Here is an 18,335-nt window from a genome sequence, read left to right on the forward strand (position 1 = left end):
TTACTTCATGATAAATAATAAGAGGTGATAAACATTACCAGTGAAATCTATCTGATGACTTTATATACATACTCAGGTACTAAGGATCTGAGTATAACCAACTGTGACTAGTAGTAATTAGATACATAGAGATTAAAGACACCCGTGCAAACTTGTGTTAGCATTAAAAATGTAGGAAACAGCGTGTCTTAAAATGAAATGGAAATCTTCTTTAAAGGGTACAAACTCATTCAGTTTTATGTCTTACAAGGTTTATACTGAGTTCAATATTGTATGACTGTATTAATTCAACTGTGAACCTAAAAATTAACAGCCACCTTTGAAAGAGATGTATCCTTGCTCTGGAATGTGTTACTGAATATGTTAAAGCTGTAATGAAATGCTTCTAAAAAAAAAAAACTTGAAAATAAAATTTGAAAATTTAAAAAAAAAACAAGCATGGGTGGAAAAAAAAGTTTTACTTTCAACTACTCTTGCTTTTTAAAAATAACATGAGGTAAATGGGCTGGCTGTAAGGGGATGCTGACATTATGCTTGTACAGTCCAGACAGAAGGTACTTGTAGAAGTTATTAGCCTCGTAGAAGCACTGTTTTTGAAGTAGTTCAAAAACAGTGTGATACACACAGGCTGCAGGCTTCATAAAAAGGATAACACTTTTTTTTTTTTGGTCTTTTTGATACAGGGTCTCCCTGTAGCCCCAACTGTCCTGGAACCCACTATGTAGACCAGGCTGGCCTTGAACTCACAGAGATCCACCTGCCTCTGCCTCCCGAGTGCTGGGAATAAAGGCGTATGCCACCATGCCCGGCTAGGATGACACTTTTAAAAGTATGTGGTAGATAATTCAGCAAGCTGCTCATTTCTTCTTTTTTTTTTTACTTTCTAAAATTTTTTTTTATTATTATTATTATTCCAAAGAGAGGCATTTTTATCACATTTTCCAGAAATAACTTGAAGCAGATTATATAAAAATGTATATACAATGAAGTTTAAAGGGGAAAAATAGGAATAAGGAATCAGAGACCAAAGGCAAATACATACTTCTCAAACACTATTCCAGGAGTCCTAAGCATTTTCTAATATCGTCCCTATTAATACAAGTATTTTGATCACATATCACAATGTAAGCTGCTCATTTCTAAAAGAATATTTACTAGTAAACTCTATTTTCTGGAAGCTTCCTGTTAGGAAATACAATTTATCAAAAATACCTTTACTGGGGCTGGGAAGGCAGCTCAGTTGGTAGAGTGCTTGCCTCGCATGAAACTCCACCACTGTATAAACCAGGCATGGTGGTTCACAGCAGAATCAAGACTCAGGAGATGGAGGCAGGAGGATCACAAGTTCAAGGCCAGTCTCCACTGGATAATGAGTTTGGGCCATCTGGGGCTACATGAGACGAAAGCATGATGATGATGCACTAATCGCCCAAGCTCCCAAACCTTCTACAGAATGGCATTGTTTTAAGGTTTGAGACCTAGACAGTATTTTCAGGACTTTTAGCCCCAGTCCTTCTGCCACTGGCCAGCTCTGCCTGTCTCTGTGAAAGAGGTTGAAAGTAAATTCAAAATGAGATGGTTATGAAGATGCACCTGCAGCTTTTATGCCCTGCCCCTGAGATGATCCTGCTTTTCTCCTGAACAGTGTGGTAATGCTTGTGGGTGTCTAAGAGAACAAAGGAATGGCCACACTCACAACACACTAGTGTTTGCCAAATGAAGTGATGTTAAATAAACAAAATGACTTGGCCAGGCTCATGCTAAGACTTATTCCTTACCTATGGCAGTGGTGAAATGGGCTTGGCAAATAGTGTCAAGGCCAATGCATGGACAGAAGGAGAAAGTGCTATCTGCGGGTAATTAGCCTTTTGTTACCAGAATCTTTTATGCAAGGATGTGTTGTTTCTTGCCAGATTTTATTTTTCCTTTTCAACTCCTTTCTTCCTTTCTTTTTTCCCTTGTTTGGGGGGGAGGGGGGTTAAGGAAGCAGTTGGATGAGAAGGAAAGAAATGTGTACATTTTTGAAATTCTGTGAGATGCACAAGTTTTATAATGGAAATAGCTCTTCTCACTTTCAATTTTCCGTTTGAGAAATCACAGTGCGTATCTCTACTTATAGCCAATGGGAGAGTCAGTGTAATTCCCTTCTCTCTCTAGTGCCCTTCCTTAGCTTTCCTGTATTTAGAATTCTTCTATTTCAGTGTCATTTTAAACCTAAGTGTGACACAGAGTACCCCTGGCTGCTGAGCTGTGTGTGAAATGTGCCTCTTCTGTGGAGTTTAGACCAAGCAATGAAGCAAGGTCCCCTGGAGTGACACCTTCATGACATGAGAAATAGATGCAGCTCCTCCCCGACCTGCCTGTGGTTAGGCTGCTGGTGTGCAGGGCCCTCCAGAGCAGTTTCTGGGCTCATCTGGTATGCTTGTCTTTGTGTTTAGAAATGAAGCAGATGAATCTCGTTACTGGGAAGCAGCGCCCAATCAAAAGGGCCCCCTTCTCCATCAGTGCTTTCAGGTAAAGGGACCAGCATGGGGCGGGGCTGCCCTCTCCCTGCTCCTTCGTACTCTCTAGCAGAAAAACAGAGACTGACACTGTCTTGGAAGGGCATGTAATGATCTTAATGTTGACCTTTTAGCTCTTCCACCTCTCATTTGCTGATAAAAGATAAATTATTATCTCTGTCATGGTTTTCTTTCACTCTATTTTTTTACATTTATATTTTTTCAGTTCTTTAGAACAGTGTACATGGTCATTACAAACTGCCTTGTGATCTTTGCTTAAAAACCCTCAAAAGGGCTTGTTGAGCTCAGTTTGAATTTGAACAGGAAACACTCTCATAAAACTCTCCAGCTATTTGGCCACAAACACTGTCAAACTGCCCGCCTTGTCAGCTCCTGCACTGATACACATCCCACTCTGGCAACTCCTAGATGCAACATGAGGTGCTTAGTGACTAGCGGAGCCCTGGGGAAGATGCCCCCCAGTGGACTGGCAGTGAGCATCCTGTTTCCTGGATCTGGGTTACAGATTTCCTTTTTTGTTCCTTTTGTCGTATTGGACTAAAGAAGGAATCATAAATGCCAGACTTGATAAATGTTTATTACACATGGAATGGAAAAGAAGAGAAAATCTTGCATTTCTTGTTTCCTGGAATGATTCTTCAGCCAAATGTTGACGTTTCTTCTGTTCAGAGAACTTAAGATCGAACTGAAGAAAGCAACGCAGCGTGTGAATTGGAAGGAATACCCTTCTCCTTCCAAGGAGCTCTTCTATAATAATTAAAGCACAAGAAAGAAGCCGAAAGGATCCTAGAAACAAACAGTTTCCATTTTTATCAGTTTGCTTCTCAAGAGTTTTGACATATTTTAACATCATGATTTAAGTTATTCAAGAACTTCTATAAGGAAGACTCAGCTAGATCTGTGGAACACAGAATTATTCCCATCAGCTACATCATCTGTATGCCCCTCAGTGTCAGGAATATAATATAGGGATGACTTATCTTTTAAGAGTGTGTAATCTGGGAGAAGAATGAGACATAATAATGGGGAATATTTTGCAATTGTATGCTACCTGGTATTCCTTTGAGGGGAAGAAGAGGTTGGGGCCAAGCAGTTTGTTCTGTTGCAGACTGTATAAACCACAGAACAAAGACAAGATGGGAGAATTACTCAGGGCAGGGACAGCAAGCCCGGCACTAATACAGGAGAGGGTGACTGAGTAGGAAAAATAGGTGATGAAGGCCAGGAGGCGCTGATACAGAAACGTTCAGCGTAGGAGTGTGTTGGGCATTCATAACAAACAGGGTGAATATACACGCTTCCTGTTGACAGAGTTCATGAAGGCTCCGGGCTACATAAAACATTCTTAGACTTTTTTCCATAGCTGAAAGATGTTTTAGACAGAATAAGAAGACTTGGGGATCTTTTTAGACTCATAGTTATAGTTGAAGAGCTAATACTTGAAGTTCTTCTAGAACTCTCTTAAGACCAGCATGGATAAACAATTCGAATGGTCATACAACCACACTCGGAATTAAGAGAAATGAATTGATGCTAGACTTTTTGTTAGCAGACTCATCAAAATTCTAAAGTGTAATAACATACCTTTCTGGAGAAGAGGGTGGAAGATAGTCATCCTCCCGTTTCTGGTGAGAACTTTAATAAGCACAACCTTTGAAGATGGGATTTGGGTACCTATCAAAATCACGAATAAGTATGTCATTTGCCTGAGAAATGTCATTTCAGAGATGTTACTCTGTACAAGATGAATCACTGGACACGAAACAACAGATGGAAAAGCTTGTTCTTTGCAGCATTCTGCATATGATACCAAAAGCGGAACCGAGTGAATACCCTCAGAAGTATGCACACGGCTCTCACAGAACTCACCAGTTATTTGGCCACAAATCCTAGAGAATTGCCCACTTTGTCGGCTCTTGTACTGATACACACACCCCTAGGGGAACTCTTAGATGCAACATCAGCTTCGTAGTGACTGAAGGAGACCTGGGGAAGACACCGTTCAGTGGGCTGACAGGGCAGCATCCTGTTCTCTGGATCTGGGCTGCAGATTTTCTTTTCTGCACCCTTTGGCATATATAGACTGAATGGAATTGTACGCATCTGTAACACAGAAGTCATCTTTTCACTCAGCTCTTCTTAACTGAGGCTCTATCATGTGGTGTGCCCTCCTGTAGGCCCTAGGAATGACAAGACTGTGTAGATGCTGATGTGGAAAGATCTTGATTAAGAGTTGATTAAATGAACAACTAATTTAAAAAAACCTAGATGCAAATGGCTCTATGCTGCCATTTGTGTTGCATAAAACTTGGCTTGCTGAACCTAACAAAGTTCAGAACGAATGCCCGAAAGTCTGAAAAGGGTGATTATGTGGAGTTAGGGTGAGAAGAAAGAACCAAGGCTGGAGAGACGGCTCCGCAGTTATGAGCACCGGCTGCTCTTGAGGAGGGTTCGTTCCCCGAGTTCTCACACAGTGGCTAACAACCATCTTAGCTCCAGTTCCAGGGGATCCAATGCCCTTTTCTGGCATCCATGGGCATTACACATATGGGTGCACTTACATGCATGCAGGTGAAACACTCATACTCATAAAATAAAAGAAAGAAAGAGAGAGACAAAGAAAGAACCAGTCAGAGCAATGACTGGATTAAGAGAAAAACTCCCCACTGCGTGCTTTGTACACTTTTAAAAACTCTTAGTGTGGGTCCTAGCACCCATATCATGCGGCTCACATCTGCTTGTAACTGCAGCTCCAGGGGCTCTGCCACCGTCTTCTGGCCTCCATGGAAACCCATATACATGTGGCATAGTCATACAGATACAGAATATGCACAAAAATGAAAATAAATCTTAAGAAAGTCACATTTTTTTTCCAAAAAATTAACTAAGTTTGACAGAAGTAAACTAAGAATAGGTTTGAAGTTTGTTCATTTCTTCTATTAACTTTGATTTCCCAAGGAAGACCTGTGTGTCTGTTTTAGCATTTTGCTATTAACCCCCATCATCATTGTCTTTCCATGTTCATGTTCAGTGGATTGACCAAAGAGTTGACTTTTAAATATTTGCTCCTGATGGACTGCACTGAGTCAGTTAATGTTCACTGCCAAAGGGAACGGCAGGCAGAGAAAGGGTAAGGGGTGAGTCAGAATCCTGGGAGACTTGGATGGCTCTTTATTCAATAGGAACATCAATAACAGCTTTGAGGTATTTTTTAAATAACTTTTTCTTAGAAATTTCTTTAGCTAAAATGTCTTTTACATAGATTTTAGAAGAAATTTTAGAAACTTCAACAAAAAGAAGCTGAGTTAAACAGCTCTTATTGGAATTTTGGGGCTGTGTAGATTTGGCTATTCCATCAAAGTTCATAATTCACCTAAAACATAGAACACATTAGATATTTAGAATTTGTTTGTTTGTTTCTTGTTTGTTTGTTGAGACAGAGTTTTACCATGTACCCCCAGCTGGCCTGGACCTCACTACATAGGCCATCCCAGGCTGGCCTCTATTTCATAGCCATCCGTCTGCCTCTGCCCTCCGAATGGTGGGATTAAGGGTGTGCATCACTATACCTGGCTCAGTAGATATTTTAAAATAAAGAAACCAAGGGTTAAACTTAATAGTGTTTGTCACCATACCCTGAAAACAGAAAATGCAGCTGTGGGGAAGGGGCTCCATCACGGACTCTAATTGTGATCTGCTTCTGTCTGATACTTGGCTTTGTCTTCTGTTTAAAGTTACATCTGTGAAAACGAGGCCATCCCCATGCCAACACACTGGGAGAATGTGAATACTGAAGTTCCCTATCAGGTGAGACAGACTGACAGCCGGCCACGAGGGGAAGTAAGTGGAAAGAACGCAGCTAAAGTGTGCATCCTCTTCTCCCAGCTTATCTCCTTGCAGAACCAAACACATGAATACAACGAAGTTGCTAGTCTCTTTGGAAAAACAATGGATCGCAACCGAATTAAGAGAATTCAGAGGATTCAAAACTTAGACCTATGGGAGTTCTTCTGCAGGTAACCTGAAACTCCTTGTCCCTATGGCTCTTTGACATCGTAGAGATGGCACCCACAGATGTCTAGTTGCATTGATTTCCAGGGAACACACATGCTGTTTTTCTCTTGCTGTTCTGACCCGGCCTCTCAGCTCTCCTTTTCTCTGTCCTCGGGAAGCAGAAGAGAGCTGCTCTGGGATAAATTCCTGCCAGTACAAGGGAAAATACTCTTGTCTCCTTCCAAGGCCCAGAACCCTTCATCCTGGCTGACAGGGTCATGACAAGTCTCAGGAGCTTAGCTTAGCTTTGTTATAACTTGCTTCAGCTTTTTATGTTGAATTAGAAATCTCCAACAACATTGACTTTTTTTTTAAACAAGTGCACTATCTTGCCTGTAGCTGTTTGCTTGTTTTGTTTTAAGGAACACTTTAAAACATACCTTGAAATATCCTGTTTAGCTCAGAGTTTATGCTGTGCATTTAAAATCTTGATTCATGACTAAGTATAAGTTGGAAAAGACCATTCAATTTCCCAGTGTGCGCTTAACCTAAGAATAAAGCATACTGCATGACACTTAACAAGATTATCCAAATTGATCTCTCATGTTGTACTTTTATAATAAATATTACTTAAATAAGTGGTTCTCTGAAATATTATAAACATTTGTAGATGAGCTTTGATTTCCAGTATTTTTATTATAAGTTTTTAATGTTTTATTTGGAAAAGTTTCAAATGGCCACAAAAGTAGGATTCTACTGTAATGAGCCCCTTGTCATCCTGTTCAATGTCTTTTAAGATTTACCATACAAGACTGGTAAGGTGGTACACACCTGTAATTCCAGTACTCAGGAAGCTGAGGCAGGAGGATTGTGCATTCAGCACCAGCCTGGGCCACAGAACAAGTTTGAGGCTAGCTTGTACTACCATATAGTAAGACTCTCTTTCAAAGAAACAATCAAAAAATAAATATTTACCACATATAATCAAAGAAACAAAGATTTACCACACTTAATCTGTTGCTTTGTTATTATTTAAATATTTCATTTATTATTATTATTTTATATGTATGAATGTGTTGCCTGCACATGTGTAAGTGCACCCGTGCCATGCAGTACCTGCAGAGGTCGGAGAAAGGTGATTCCTCTGGAACTGGAGTTACGGATGGTTGTTAGCCACCATGTGGGTGCTGAGAATCAAACCTTGGTCCTCTGCAAGAGCAACCAGTACTCTTAACCACTGAGCCACCTCTCCAGCCTCATACTGGTATTTAAAGCTGTTCCTAGGCTATCACACATTTCATTTGCACCTGTTGAAAACAAGGCTGACTGTGGTGATTGTTTTAGTTCGGTTTCCCATTGCTGTGATAAAATACCCTGGCATAAACAATTTATGAGAGAAAAGATTTGTTCAGCTCACAATTCCTGGTTAGGGCCTACCACTTCCTGGAAGTAGAGGCTGTAGGAACTTAAAACAGACAATTGTCTCACAACCACAGTCCAGAGCAGAGAGCAGTGAATTGATGTGTGTGCTCACTCCTGCTCAGCTGGCCATCTCCTCTCTTGCCTAGGGAGTGGTGCCACCCAAGTAGGGTGGATTGTCCCATTTCACTTAACTTAGGAAAATCCCTCTCAGGTATGCCCATAAAAGGAGGATGTGTGTTGGAAAGTGGGGGTACTCAGGAGAGCTTCTTATGGAGGAGTAATTTACATTAGACACAGGCTGGGGAGAGAAGGGCATCTTAGACATGGGGGCAGCTTGGTTCAAAGTTTGGCTAAAAATGAGAACACAAAAAATTCAGAGACTTTCAAATAGAAGAGAAAATTGGTGTGAATGGTGAGACATTAGGAATGTAGCCACAAGGCAGAGCATATGGGAGTTAATATTACCACTGGCTGGTTGTATGATTTTCCTCTATGGCTTTGAGTCAGATTGATCCAGAGTGCAAATTAGAATTAGCAGGCAGCCAGTTGTGGTGGTGCACGCCTTTAATCCTAACAATCAGGAGGCAGAGGCATATGGACCTCTGTGAGTTCAAGGCCAGTCTGGTCTACATAGTGAGTTCCAGGCCAGCACGTCACACACACACACACACACACACACACACACACACACACACACACACACAGTACATTATGCTGCAGGGCTTTATAAGTCAATTTGGTGGGTTCTTTTTCTGAAACAGTGGACAGTTTATAAAACTTTAAGAAGGAGAATGATCGATCAGATTTGTATTTTAGAGTGGTAATTCATCAGGCCACAGTCTATGGGGAAGTCTTAAAGCAGTGGTTCTAAGCTGGGAGCGACTTGTATACTGGGGGGCTTTTGGTAATGGCAGGAGACATTTTTGATTGTCCTGTGGTGGAGTGGAGGTAGCTATTAGCCTCTAGTGGATAGAGACCAAGAATGCCAACCCTCCTACAATGTGCACCAGGAACTTCCCACCCTCAAACAGCAGCTCTGCTAAGCTTGAGAAGCCCAGGTTTAAAGGAACCACAGTTGGAAGCAGGGAGACCAATTTAGGAAATGGCTTTAGTAACTAAACTGAGACACATCATATGGCCGCTGAACAAAGTGGCACCTGCTGTGTCAGAGCAAAGGAGACAGTTTTGAGATCTTAAGGATGTAAAATTATAGAGCTTGATGGGTACAATGGGTGAGGGGGACAGGAAAGGTCGTTCCTAGGTCCTGGCTTCTTATTCATAGTTGCCTGAGGGAATGTGGTTAAGGACAAGCCTTGGTCTTTGTAGGGACTGTAAGAGGGAGTGCCAGCTGGTACTCAACAGTCACGTTCAGGAGCTTGATTTAGACTAAAAGAAAGGCTAGAAGACACGAGGCACTGGCAGTTTGAGGAATGAATAAGATAGCCAGAGAATGCATGTACATTAAGGAAAGAGGGCCAAACTCTGGAAGGATGAACAGAGGAAGAGAAAATAGACAAATAACAGCTGCTGAAGTGGAAAAGGAATAAAATGGTAGACTGTGGAGTGCAAGAGCTTAAGGAAGAGGCAGATTGAAGAGAAGCCAGGGGAGATGCAGGCTAAGCAAGGCCTGGGGGTTTGCAACAAAAGGCCATTGGTAACCTTGATGAAAGTAATGTTGGATATTGTATAAACATGTAAGGGTTGACAACTGCTTTAGGAAGCTTGGCACTGCGGGGGGGGGGCGGAGAAATAAGAGAAGTGGGCAGGAAAAGAGGGGTTTTGTTTTGTTAGTCAAAAAAAGAATTTATGATAAGCATTGTAATAGGAAGAACCTTCTAGAAAAAGAGAGTTTAAAAGATAAGAGGAAGCGGGGAAGGGCATTTGATTGACTAAGATGCCCAAAGAGGTGTGGTAGGGTGGAATTAAGTGACCAGGTATCAGAAAGGAGGTAGGCATGTGTGGATCGGTTATAGATTTGCAGAGGTAGAGGGGTGGGGACAGGCCAAGATTCAGCCCTGCTTCTTAATCCTTTCAGTTTCCATGGTCGACTAAGTGAAGTCACCTACACAGTGAAACACTATGGAGATGTGGATGAAAGGGAAAGAAAAAGGAGAGACTTGAAATGGCCACTGTGGGAAATGGGGCCGAAGAGCCACTGGGAACCATAGAATTTCCCTCAGCCCTGAGGGTGTAGCTGAAGATGGAGCCTGTCCAGAGGAAGCCACAGGGAATTGTGTATGGCTGAGTGAAAGCATACAGTGAAAGAGCAGCCAGGGGAGATGGCTGGGTTGATAAGTCGCTACGGAATGAGAGTGTAAAAGCTTCTGCCTTGATATGGGTGTAGATCTTGATCACGCAGACACTCAGAGATGCTCAGCCTGGCTGTGCATCACAGCCCTCTGTGAGACTCTAAATATATATATATATATGTGTGTGTGTGTGTGTGTGTGTGTGTATTTATTATTTTTATTTTAATGTGCATGAGTGTTAGGCCTGCATGTAGTTTAGTGCATCTGTGTTGTGCAATGCCCGTGGAGGACAGAAGAGGCTGTCAGATCCCCTGGAACTGGAGTTATAGACAGTTGTTAAATGCCATGTGGGTGCTGGGATTCAAACCCGGGTCTTCTGCAAGAACAGTCAGTGTTCTTAACCGCTGAGCCATCTCTCCAGCCCCCTGTTCTGCAGGACTCTTTAACAAGTGGAGGTATCTGCAACACTGACTCAGAACCTCTGGGTTCTGACATGTTTCTCTTTAAAGAGTCCCACAGTGTTTGTGATGTTCCTCTGGGATGAAAGACCACTGGTCTAAACCCACCTGAACTTCCTTCAGTTCAGAGCATGGAGATACTGCTGCTTCAGTGCAGAATGAGGTACAGAGTTTCGCCTTCTTGGATGCTAGTCTCAAGAGGGTGGGGATGTTGAGATATCTTTGAGAAGTGGGTGCCACAGCACTTTGAGTAAATTCAGCTATGAATGTGGGTCTGACACAAGTGGAAAGAGTCTTAAAGAAATTTGTGTAGTCCCATGTCTGTCCTTACAAGTTTAACTGTAGTTCCTGGCATGCCAAAGGCATAGTCTGTGAGCCCACATTTCTTGGAGCATTAGTTGTGGACACTAAAACAAACCTTTCTGTAGGGATGCAAAGCTTTACAAACCCTGTCCCCTCTGCCTCTGGCTGGTGCATACACTCCTTCCATTCTGGTGGCCACATAGTATTTCACAGTCTGCTGGAGCTCGCTAACCAGGCCTGTTACCCCATGGTTTATAATACTTATGAGAGTCACTTTTCAAATCAAGATTCACTTTGATTTGTGTCTGGAATGCAATGACAAATGGACATGTTGGTTTTCAGAGTGGACTCTAGTCACTTCAGCTCATGAAACTTGACCTTAGAAGGCAAACAACATGGCTCAGTGGGTAAAGGTGCTTGCTGCCAAGCCCAACAACCTGAGTTCTATCCCACGTGGTAGAAGAAGAGAACTGACCCCTGCAAGTTGTCCTCTGACCTCCACATACATTCTGTGGCACATGTATACCTACACTGCCTCCATACACAAATAAATAAATACATTTTTAAAAGAAGTATATGTATTAAACAGATAATGTACTTTAAAAAAAAAAAACAAACCCTGAAATGGATTCACTAATACCAAGCTGTGAAGGTTACCATAGTATGTAGGAAAGCCTTTGGATCAGTAAGTGGGCTTCTATAAAGTGGTTGAGAAAATTTCTTATGATAGGAACAATATGTGTCAGGAGACAGTACAAAGAAAGATTAGTCAGTGCTTAGACGCCTTTCACAAAGATTTGAATGTCGTGCTCACTTCCTCCTGGGGTCCTTCAACATTTTTATCAGGAGTTTGAATGTAGAATTCTTGCCTAGCACACTCAGAAAAGAAGGATTCAGATAGAAGAATTAGCTTGTCTCGTGAGTGACCTCTGTAGTCAGAAAGACCCTGGGAAGTTGAATATACACCAAAACAAGTGTGTTTTAAGCTTTCTTTTCTATTAGCTGTTAAAGGCAAAATATGTGCATTGCTCCCCCCACCCCAAAATGAGATAGTTTATAAAGTTCTGGAAAAAGAAATTAGGCGTAATTTCTTAGTGGAAAACGTGCACTTTTTTGTGAAGGATATAATTGCTTACTGTATATCCCTCTAATGTGAACAATGGTCTGGAAAGACTCTTGTTTTAGATCCAAACATAGACATTTAATTTTGATGCATATTGCATAGTGATTTCTGGGGACTGTCGTGTATTTCCATTTCTGCCATTTGCACACAGCACCTTCATTAGTAGCCTTTCTGTTGTCATTTGAGTGTTAACCTTCAACAATTGACTGTCATGGTAAAAATTGTCAGTCTATAATATGCATAGTCTCTAGCTCTAGTTTTATTAGTCTGTTGTTCAAATATGGTAAGTTGAGAGAGGTCTACTTTGAAAAATTCTGAGAATTTTAATTGACTATAGATACTATGGAAGCCTTCCGATGACACCATTAGAAAGTCCAGTCCAATAATTCTGGTCAAGCCAGTGTGTCTAATGGTGGCTGGACTGGGATTCTGTTTCCTGCCAACATTTGTAAACTAGAAGCTGTTCAGCAAATTCTGATTAAGTAAAGATGTTCTGGTGTGGAGAATGGCCAGGGGGATGTGTGTGTAACCCAGAGAACAAAGCTGAGGGAGGAATTCATTGTTATTTGGGGTTATTTATGGAGTTATTTTATGCAAGAGTGGCTGGAAGTATTCTGTGTTCAGAAGAGTGTCTAAGACCAGTCAGAAGTAAAAGGGCAGATTTTGGTTTAGTGTTGGGATGGATATATTTTATAACAATTGCAGCTGATCACAGAGAGAATGTTACCTTGTTAACCCACAAGTCCTTGGCACTGCAGTGGTATTAAAGCAGCCCCTGACTTTTCCAGAAAGGTTTTGTCCACTCACGATTCATACTCAAGAAGTGTTCAGGGGCTGGAGAGATGGCTCAGTGGTTAAGAGCACTGGCTGCTCTTGCAGAGGACCTGGGTTCAGTTCCTAACACCCACTTGGGGGCTAACACCCATCCTTAACTTCAGGTCTAGGGAATCCTCCACCCTCTTCTGGCCTCTGTGGGCATTGCACAACATGGGTGCACTTGAATGCAAAACACATAAAATTTAAAAAAATAATAAGATAATAAAAAGTTTAAAAAGAGGTGCTCTCTCAGCCTTTCTGTTGAGATTTGCTTTTTAAAATCATAAATACGTGTTTTTCTGTTTACATGTATTATGTTTTTAGGGAAAGGCTCAGACTCAGCTCAAGTTGTCAGAGATGTCAGGGGGTGCCCTGTTGTTAAGGCACATTTTCAGTGAAACATTTCAAAATTGAAAATGCAGCAAATTGCTTGCAAACACCATATACCTACAATCACATTGAACATTTCAATACTTGGCACATTCCCTTTATCGCACATCTTGGTTTAAAGCTAGGAGACATCACAGATATAGAGCAAGTGTTTATTCCAGCCCATCCTGTCCTCCTGTCCTCTTGAGAGGAGATGCTTTCTCGCCCATGTTTTTATATTTTTACTTCCTGGGTATGTGTATCTACATAATATACAGCATTATTCTGAGACATGTCTATTTTTGCAACATTCTTTTTCTGTTCATTATCTTTCAAATTTAATTAGTATTTATTATACTACAAATTAGTACATTTGTTACTTTTTACTTTTATATGTAAATATATAATTATTCTTTTTTCTGTGAATTTTAGGCTTTCAGTTCTGTTTTTTTTTTCTCTCTCTCTTAATACATCTAGTCCTACATTGAATACTCTTTGATGCAGTGGAAAAGATTTGTTCATTGAAAAGATGATTAAACTTCAATTCAACCAATATTTCCAATAGTCTTTTGGAATAAAAAGAACAAAATGTGGTCCCAGCTCAAAGTAGGAATGCTTTGGCTAAAGACTTACGGACTTTGTGTTATTTGTTTATAGTCTCATTTATAGATATCTGAGACATCTGTGTAGCTTAACCACTTTAGGTTATCAGTTGCCTTTACTATGGTGGGGTACATACAGTACAGGATGTCTAGTTTTCATGTAATTCTCATTTCTCTCTCTCTTTCTCCTCTCTTCCACCCTCCTTCACTTCCTCTTTTTCTCTTTAACAGTGTTGGGAATGGAACCCAGGCTTTGGTGCATGCCAGAGAAGCATTCTACCACCAAGCTACATCCCCAGCCGTTTTTGATATAATTTTCAACCTTCAGCCTCAACACAGCTGTGATTGTTCATTTGTTTTTGAAATAAGGTTTCATATAACCCAGGGTAGCCTCAAACTCATGATGTAGCCCAGGCTAGTCTTGAACTCCTCATCCTCCTGCCTATGTCTCTTGGGTTCTGGGATTATAGGTGTGCACCACCATACCTAGCTGATAGCATAATTTTTGATTAGATGATTCATGTGTCCAGGAGCATTTGAAATCATTTATTTTCCAGAACTGTAAAGTGTACTCAGTATTTATAGTATATGACATATTTTTGTGTCATACTTTCTGTTGAACTTTCCTCTTTAAAAACTTAATAAGGCCGGGCTTAGTGGTGCACGCCTTTAATCCAAGCACTCGGGAGGCAGAGGCGGGCGAATCTCTGTGAGTTCAAGGCCAGCCTGGTCTACATAGTGAGTTCCAGGACAGCTGGGGCTACAGGGAGACCCTGTCTCAAAAAGACCAAAAAAAAAACCAAAAAAAAACAAACCTTAATAAGTGCCACTGACTAGCATATTTCTGTGTGTGCTTTTGTATCTCTGTGTATTGTGATTTTAGGAAAAAGGCTCAGCTCAAGAAGAAGAGAGGCATCCCTCAGATTAATGAACAAATGCTGTTTCACGGCACCAGCAGTGAATTTGTGGAAGCAATTTGCATTCATAACTTTGATTGGAGAATAAATGGTATACACGGTGCTGTCTTTGGAAAAGGTAATTACCCACATTTCAGGTGGGAGTTCAGTGCTATGAGAGAGTCTCCTATTTTTTGAGATAATTGGTTGCATAAGTCACAGGGTTGGGGGTAAAGAAGTTAAAAGTTAGTGCACTGGGTTCCATCACACCCTTAAAGCTCCAGAGCTGCAGAGAAGTCTCTTGCTCTACACACAAAGGACTTACATTTCTGCCCTCTTGAATAATGGCTTCCTGAGTTTTCACTGTACAGACAGTATACTCTGTCCATGATCGAGAATCTTTGCATTACCTTTAATATCCACATAAGCCTTTCTATGTATGAGCCTGTACATTAAGCTGCCTTATAGCTAACATAGAGGCAGTGATAAAAACAAGTTATTTATATTTTACTCCTGTACTGTACTGATATTTTTGTTTTGTTTTGTTTAAGAAATGGTAGGTAAGAATATTAACAGACCTGAGGGGATAATGGGGGAAACGTCACCTTATTTCTACTGTTGTGAAAGCCCAAGTTTTCCAGTTCATGCTCAGGCAGCTAAGGAGAGCTGAGGGGGAGGGAACAGAGTGGGAGGGAATGGAAGGGGAGGTAATGGAGGGATTTTATTTTCCCCATCATTTGTGCCTCACTTCCTGTGAGAGAGTTGACTTCCACTTAGAATCAGGGTATGCTACAATTCATTGAAAAGTTACTGAAAAGGCTGCCCCATTTATTTAACTGTAAGAGACTCAGAAAAGTGACACGAGTTCCAGCAATTTGGATGGTTGTGAGACTTCAATCTCCCACTTTTCTAGAGTAAATACTCTCTTGACAGTGTCAGTCATTTCCAAAGAATTGGCTGCTTTATTGAATTTTCATGTTTGGGCAATATCTCAAAGTGTTTGGGAATGCTCAGATACGAATAGTGGTGCTTGTTAGCATTCTATTACTGTAACAAAATACCTGAGACAGTCATCTTAAGAAGAAGAATTTTTCACTTTGGCCCATCATTTCAGAGATTGTTTTTGGTGCTCCATTGACAGTGTTCCTTTGGGGCAGTTTCAAGGCAGACCATTATGGCAAGGAAGATGTGGTCTCCTCTTGGCAACTGGAAAATGGAAAAAGTTTGAGAGTCTGGGGTCCCACATTCTCCCTTTTAGGGTACACCCTTAGTGACCTAAGACCTCCCATTAGACTCCATCCCTGAAGCTTTGTCTCCCAGTGGTACCAGTCTTCCAAGCAGACCAAGTCTTTGCCACATGGGCCTTGGAGGACATTTAAGGTCCAAAGCTCAGTAATTGCTTTGCACTGTCTCAGAATTTATTCTCCAATATAAATTCTGTTTCCAGTATTACTGGATGACCGCACATGTTGTAGGAACCCAGCATCTCAGGTTTGAGCCCGTCTTGCAGAGCAGCATTCTCCTTCACTCTGGAGCTTTACTGGATGCCGGGCCGGGGGGGGGGGGGCACTGGGAGAAGGAACTAGAAATGCAAAGGAGGTCTAAAATTTCAGATCTTGCTACACTTTTGTGTTTTATTTACCAGATTTCCTTGTAAGAGCTCTTTTGGAAACAGAATCCTGGTACCTATTTTGGTGAGAGAACAGGAGGGCTCTGGTGAGGACTGGTCTGTACCCACACGTCTGTCAGTGCCTCTGACAGTCTGCCCAGCAGCTACAGCACAGGCATATTTCTGTTCTGTCCTTGGGGTCTGCAGAGGAGACCCCCATCCATCCCTGTGATCTGATTTCATGTGTCTGCTCTCCTGAGAGTCAGAATGCTGTTGCTCATGTTACATGTTTTCCTAAAAGTAACCTTGGCTCTCTCTGGTCTTTTTCGTTCAAGGAACCTACTTTGCTAGAGACGCTGCCTACTCCAGTCGATTCTGCAAAGACGATATCAAGCATGGAAACACGTTCCAGATTCACGGCGTCAGCCTGCAACAGAGACACCTCTTTAGAACCTATAAATCCATGTTTCTCGCTCGTGTACTAATTGGCGATTACATAAATGGAGACTCCAAGTATATGCGGCCTCCTTCCAAAGATGGGAGCTATGTGAATTTATATGACAGCTGTGTGGATGACACCTGGAACCCAAAGATCTTTGTGGTTTTTGATGCCAACCAAATCTACCCTGAGTACTTGATAGACTTCCATTGACCCCGTCTCCCAGTCTCAGTGGTCAGAACTTTGTTCTTTTTTGTAGGAGGTTTTGATCTGTCTTTTAGCCACTAAATATAAATATCTGATACTTTTGAAACAGATACAAAAAAAAAGTGGCCCCATATATAAAGACATGCTCACTGTCTGGTTGGTTTTATGTCATTTTGTTTCTGTCTGTTACAGTTATGTTAAAGACCGATACCATCGGTGCTTTATTTAACACACAGGAGTGAAAGATACCATTCACAGCTGAACTGGCTGAGTCTCATGACCGTGGCCATGCAGACTCTTTCAAGTTTATATGTGTGCGATCATGATAAGTGATTTTAGTTCAAGTTCCCCATTAGAGGAACTGATACTTTCTGAATGGAATTTTGGTGTTTCTGTCTGCCATGAATACGTGGCTTTGTTGGGTCTTCTGAAGGGGGCATTTAAACCCTGAAAGAGTCTGGGCACTTTGAGAGAAGAAACAAGAATATCATCTGCCATATTACCAAACAAGCTGGATGGAGAAGGTTGAGAGAGAGAGAGAGAGCCCTGCTTCCCTCTGCCTGGGGAAGGTGGGCTACAGCCTGTCCCTGTCACTCTCCTCCACCTCTGCCATCCGATCTGACCTTTAATGCACTGTCACTAGCCTACAGTTCAGCCACCAGCGTTCTGCAATTCCTGAACCAAGATGTCTATTTTCTCTTCTTTGCTGTAGATCCCTCCAGTGAAGACTCCTAAAATGTTTTCTCTGGCCCTCCCCGACATGCATACTACTCAGTAGTGATTCCTAAGGTCATGTGTCTTCATGGTGTCTGTCCATTTTGAATGATTGCAGTGAGCAGGGGATGCTGGGAACAAATCTGGTTTAAACTTCTGAAGCGTGACTGATGATGCCGGATTTTCTTGGACAGCTAGATACAACTTCAGGTTGTGCTTCTTGGAAACTCGTCTGCCTGCTTGTTCCACCTGTTTGCTGTTCTGCTGACAGAAGGATTAAGTGACGCTGCACCGGCTTCCTACCCATTAGCAGAGGCAAGACGACATCCATGCACAATTCTGTCTAAGAGTCCCAAGTGTCGGGTGAGGAATCGTCCATATGGATGTCTTCCCAACATTGATTTTCCCATGATTCTTCATGAGAAAGCACTTGCACCGAGCCTTTCACCTCAAACCTTTTTCTAACTCTTCATATTAAATTTTGTCTCTGTTATCCCATCTGTTTTGGCTGAGAGTTCGTGAACACAATTCAGCTTCTGGTGCCCGTGCCTGTGAATCAGGGAAGCATCTATAAATAACCGATGTATAGAATAGGATTAGGGATGGTGATTCT

The 18,335-nt window shown here is 41.6% G+C and overlaps 1 protein-coding gene across 16 annotated transcripts in view; it reads left to right on the forward strand.

The window, feature by feature from the left end:
- The window catches only part of Parp11 (poly(ADP-ribose) polymerase family member 11), a 61,618-nt gene extending 43,396 nt beyond the window's left edge, over window positions 1-18,222 (forward strand). For 14 of the 16 annotated variants that reach the window (XM_029559785.1, XM_029559784.1, XM_017796186.2 and 11 more), the window contains 5 exons: window positions 2,439-2,514; window positions 6,257-6,329; window positions 6,408-6,538; window positions 14,741-14,892; window positions 16,698-18,222. In XM_029559785.1, the coding sequence (XP_029415645.1) occupies window positions 2,439-2,514; window positions 6,257-6,329; window positions 6,408-6,538; window positions 14,741-14,892; window positions 16,698-17,014 (749 nt within the window). In that variant the 3' untranslated portion in view covers window positions 17,015-18,222. The remainder of the gene's footprint in view (window positions 1-2,438; window positions 2,515-6,256; window positions 6,330-6,407; window positions 6,539-14,740; window positions 14,893-16,697) is intronic. The other 2 variants (XM_029559793.1, XM_029559794.1) reach the window with 1 other exon arrangement.
- The last annotated feature ends 113 nt before the right edge of the window (window positions 18,223-18,335 follow it).

Source organism: Nannospalax galili, unplaced genomic scaffold (assembly GCF_000622305.1).
Source record: "Nannospalax galili isolate Female #2095 unplaced genomic scaffold, S.galili_v1.0 scaffold589, whole genome shotgun sequence".
Taxonomy (NCBI): Eukaryota; Metazoa; Chordata; class Mammalia; order Rodentia; family Spalacidae; genus Nannospalax; species Nannospalax galili.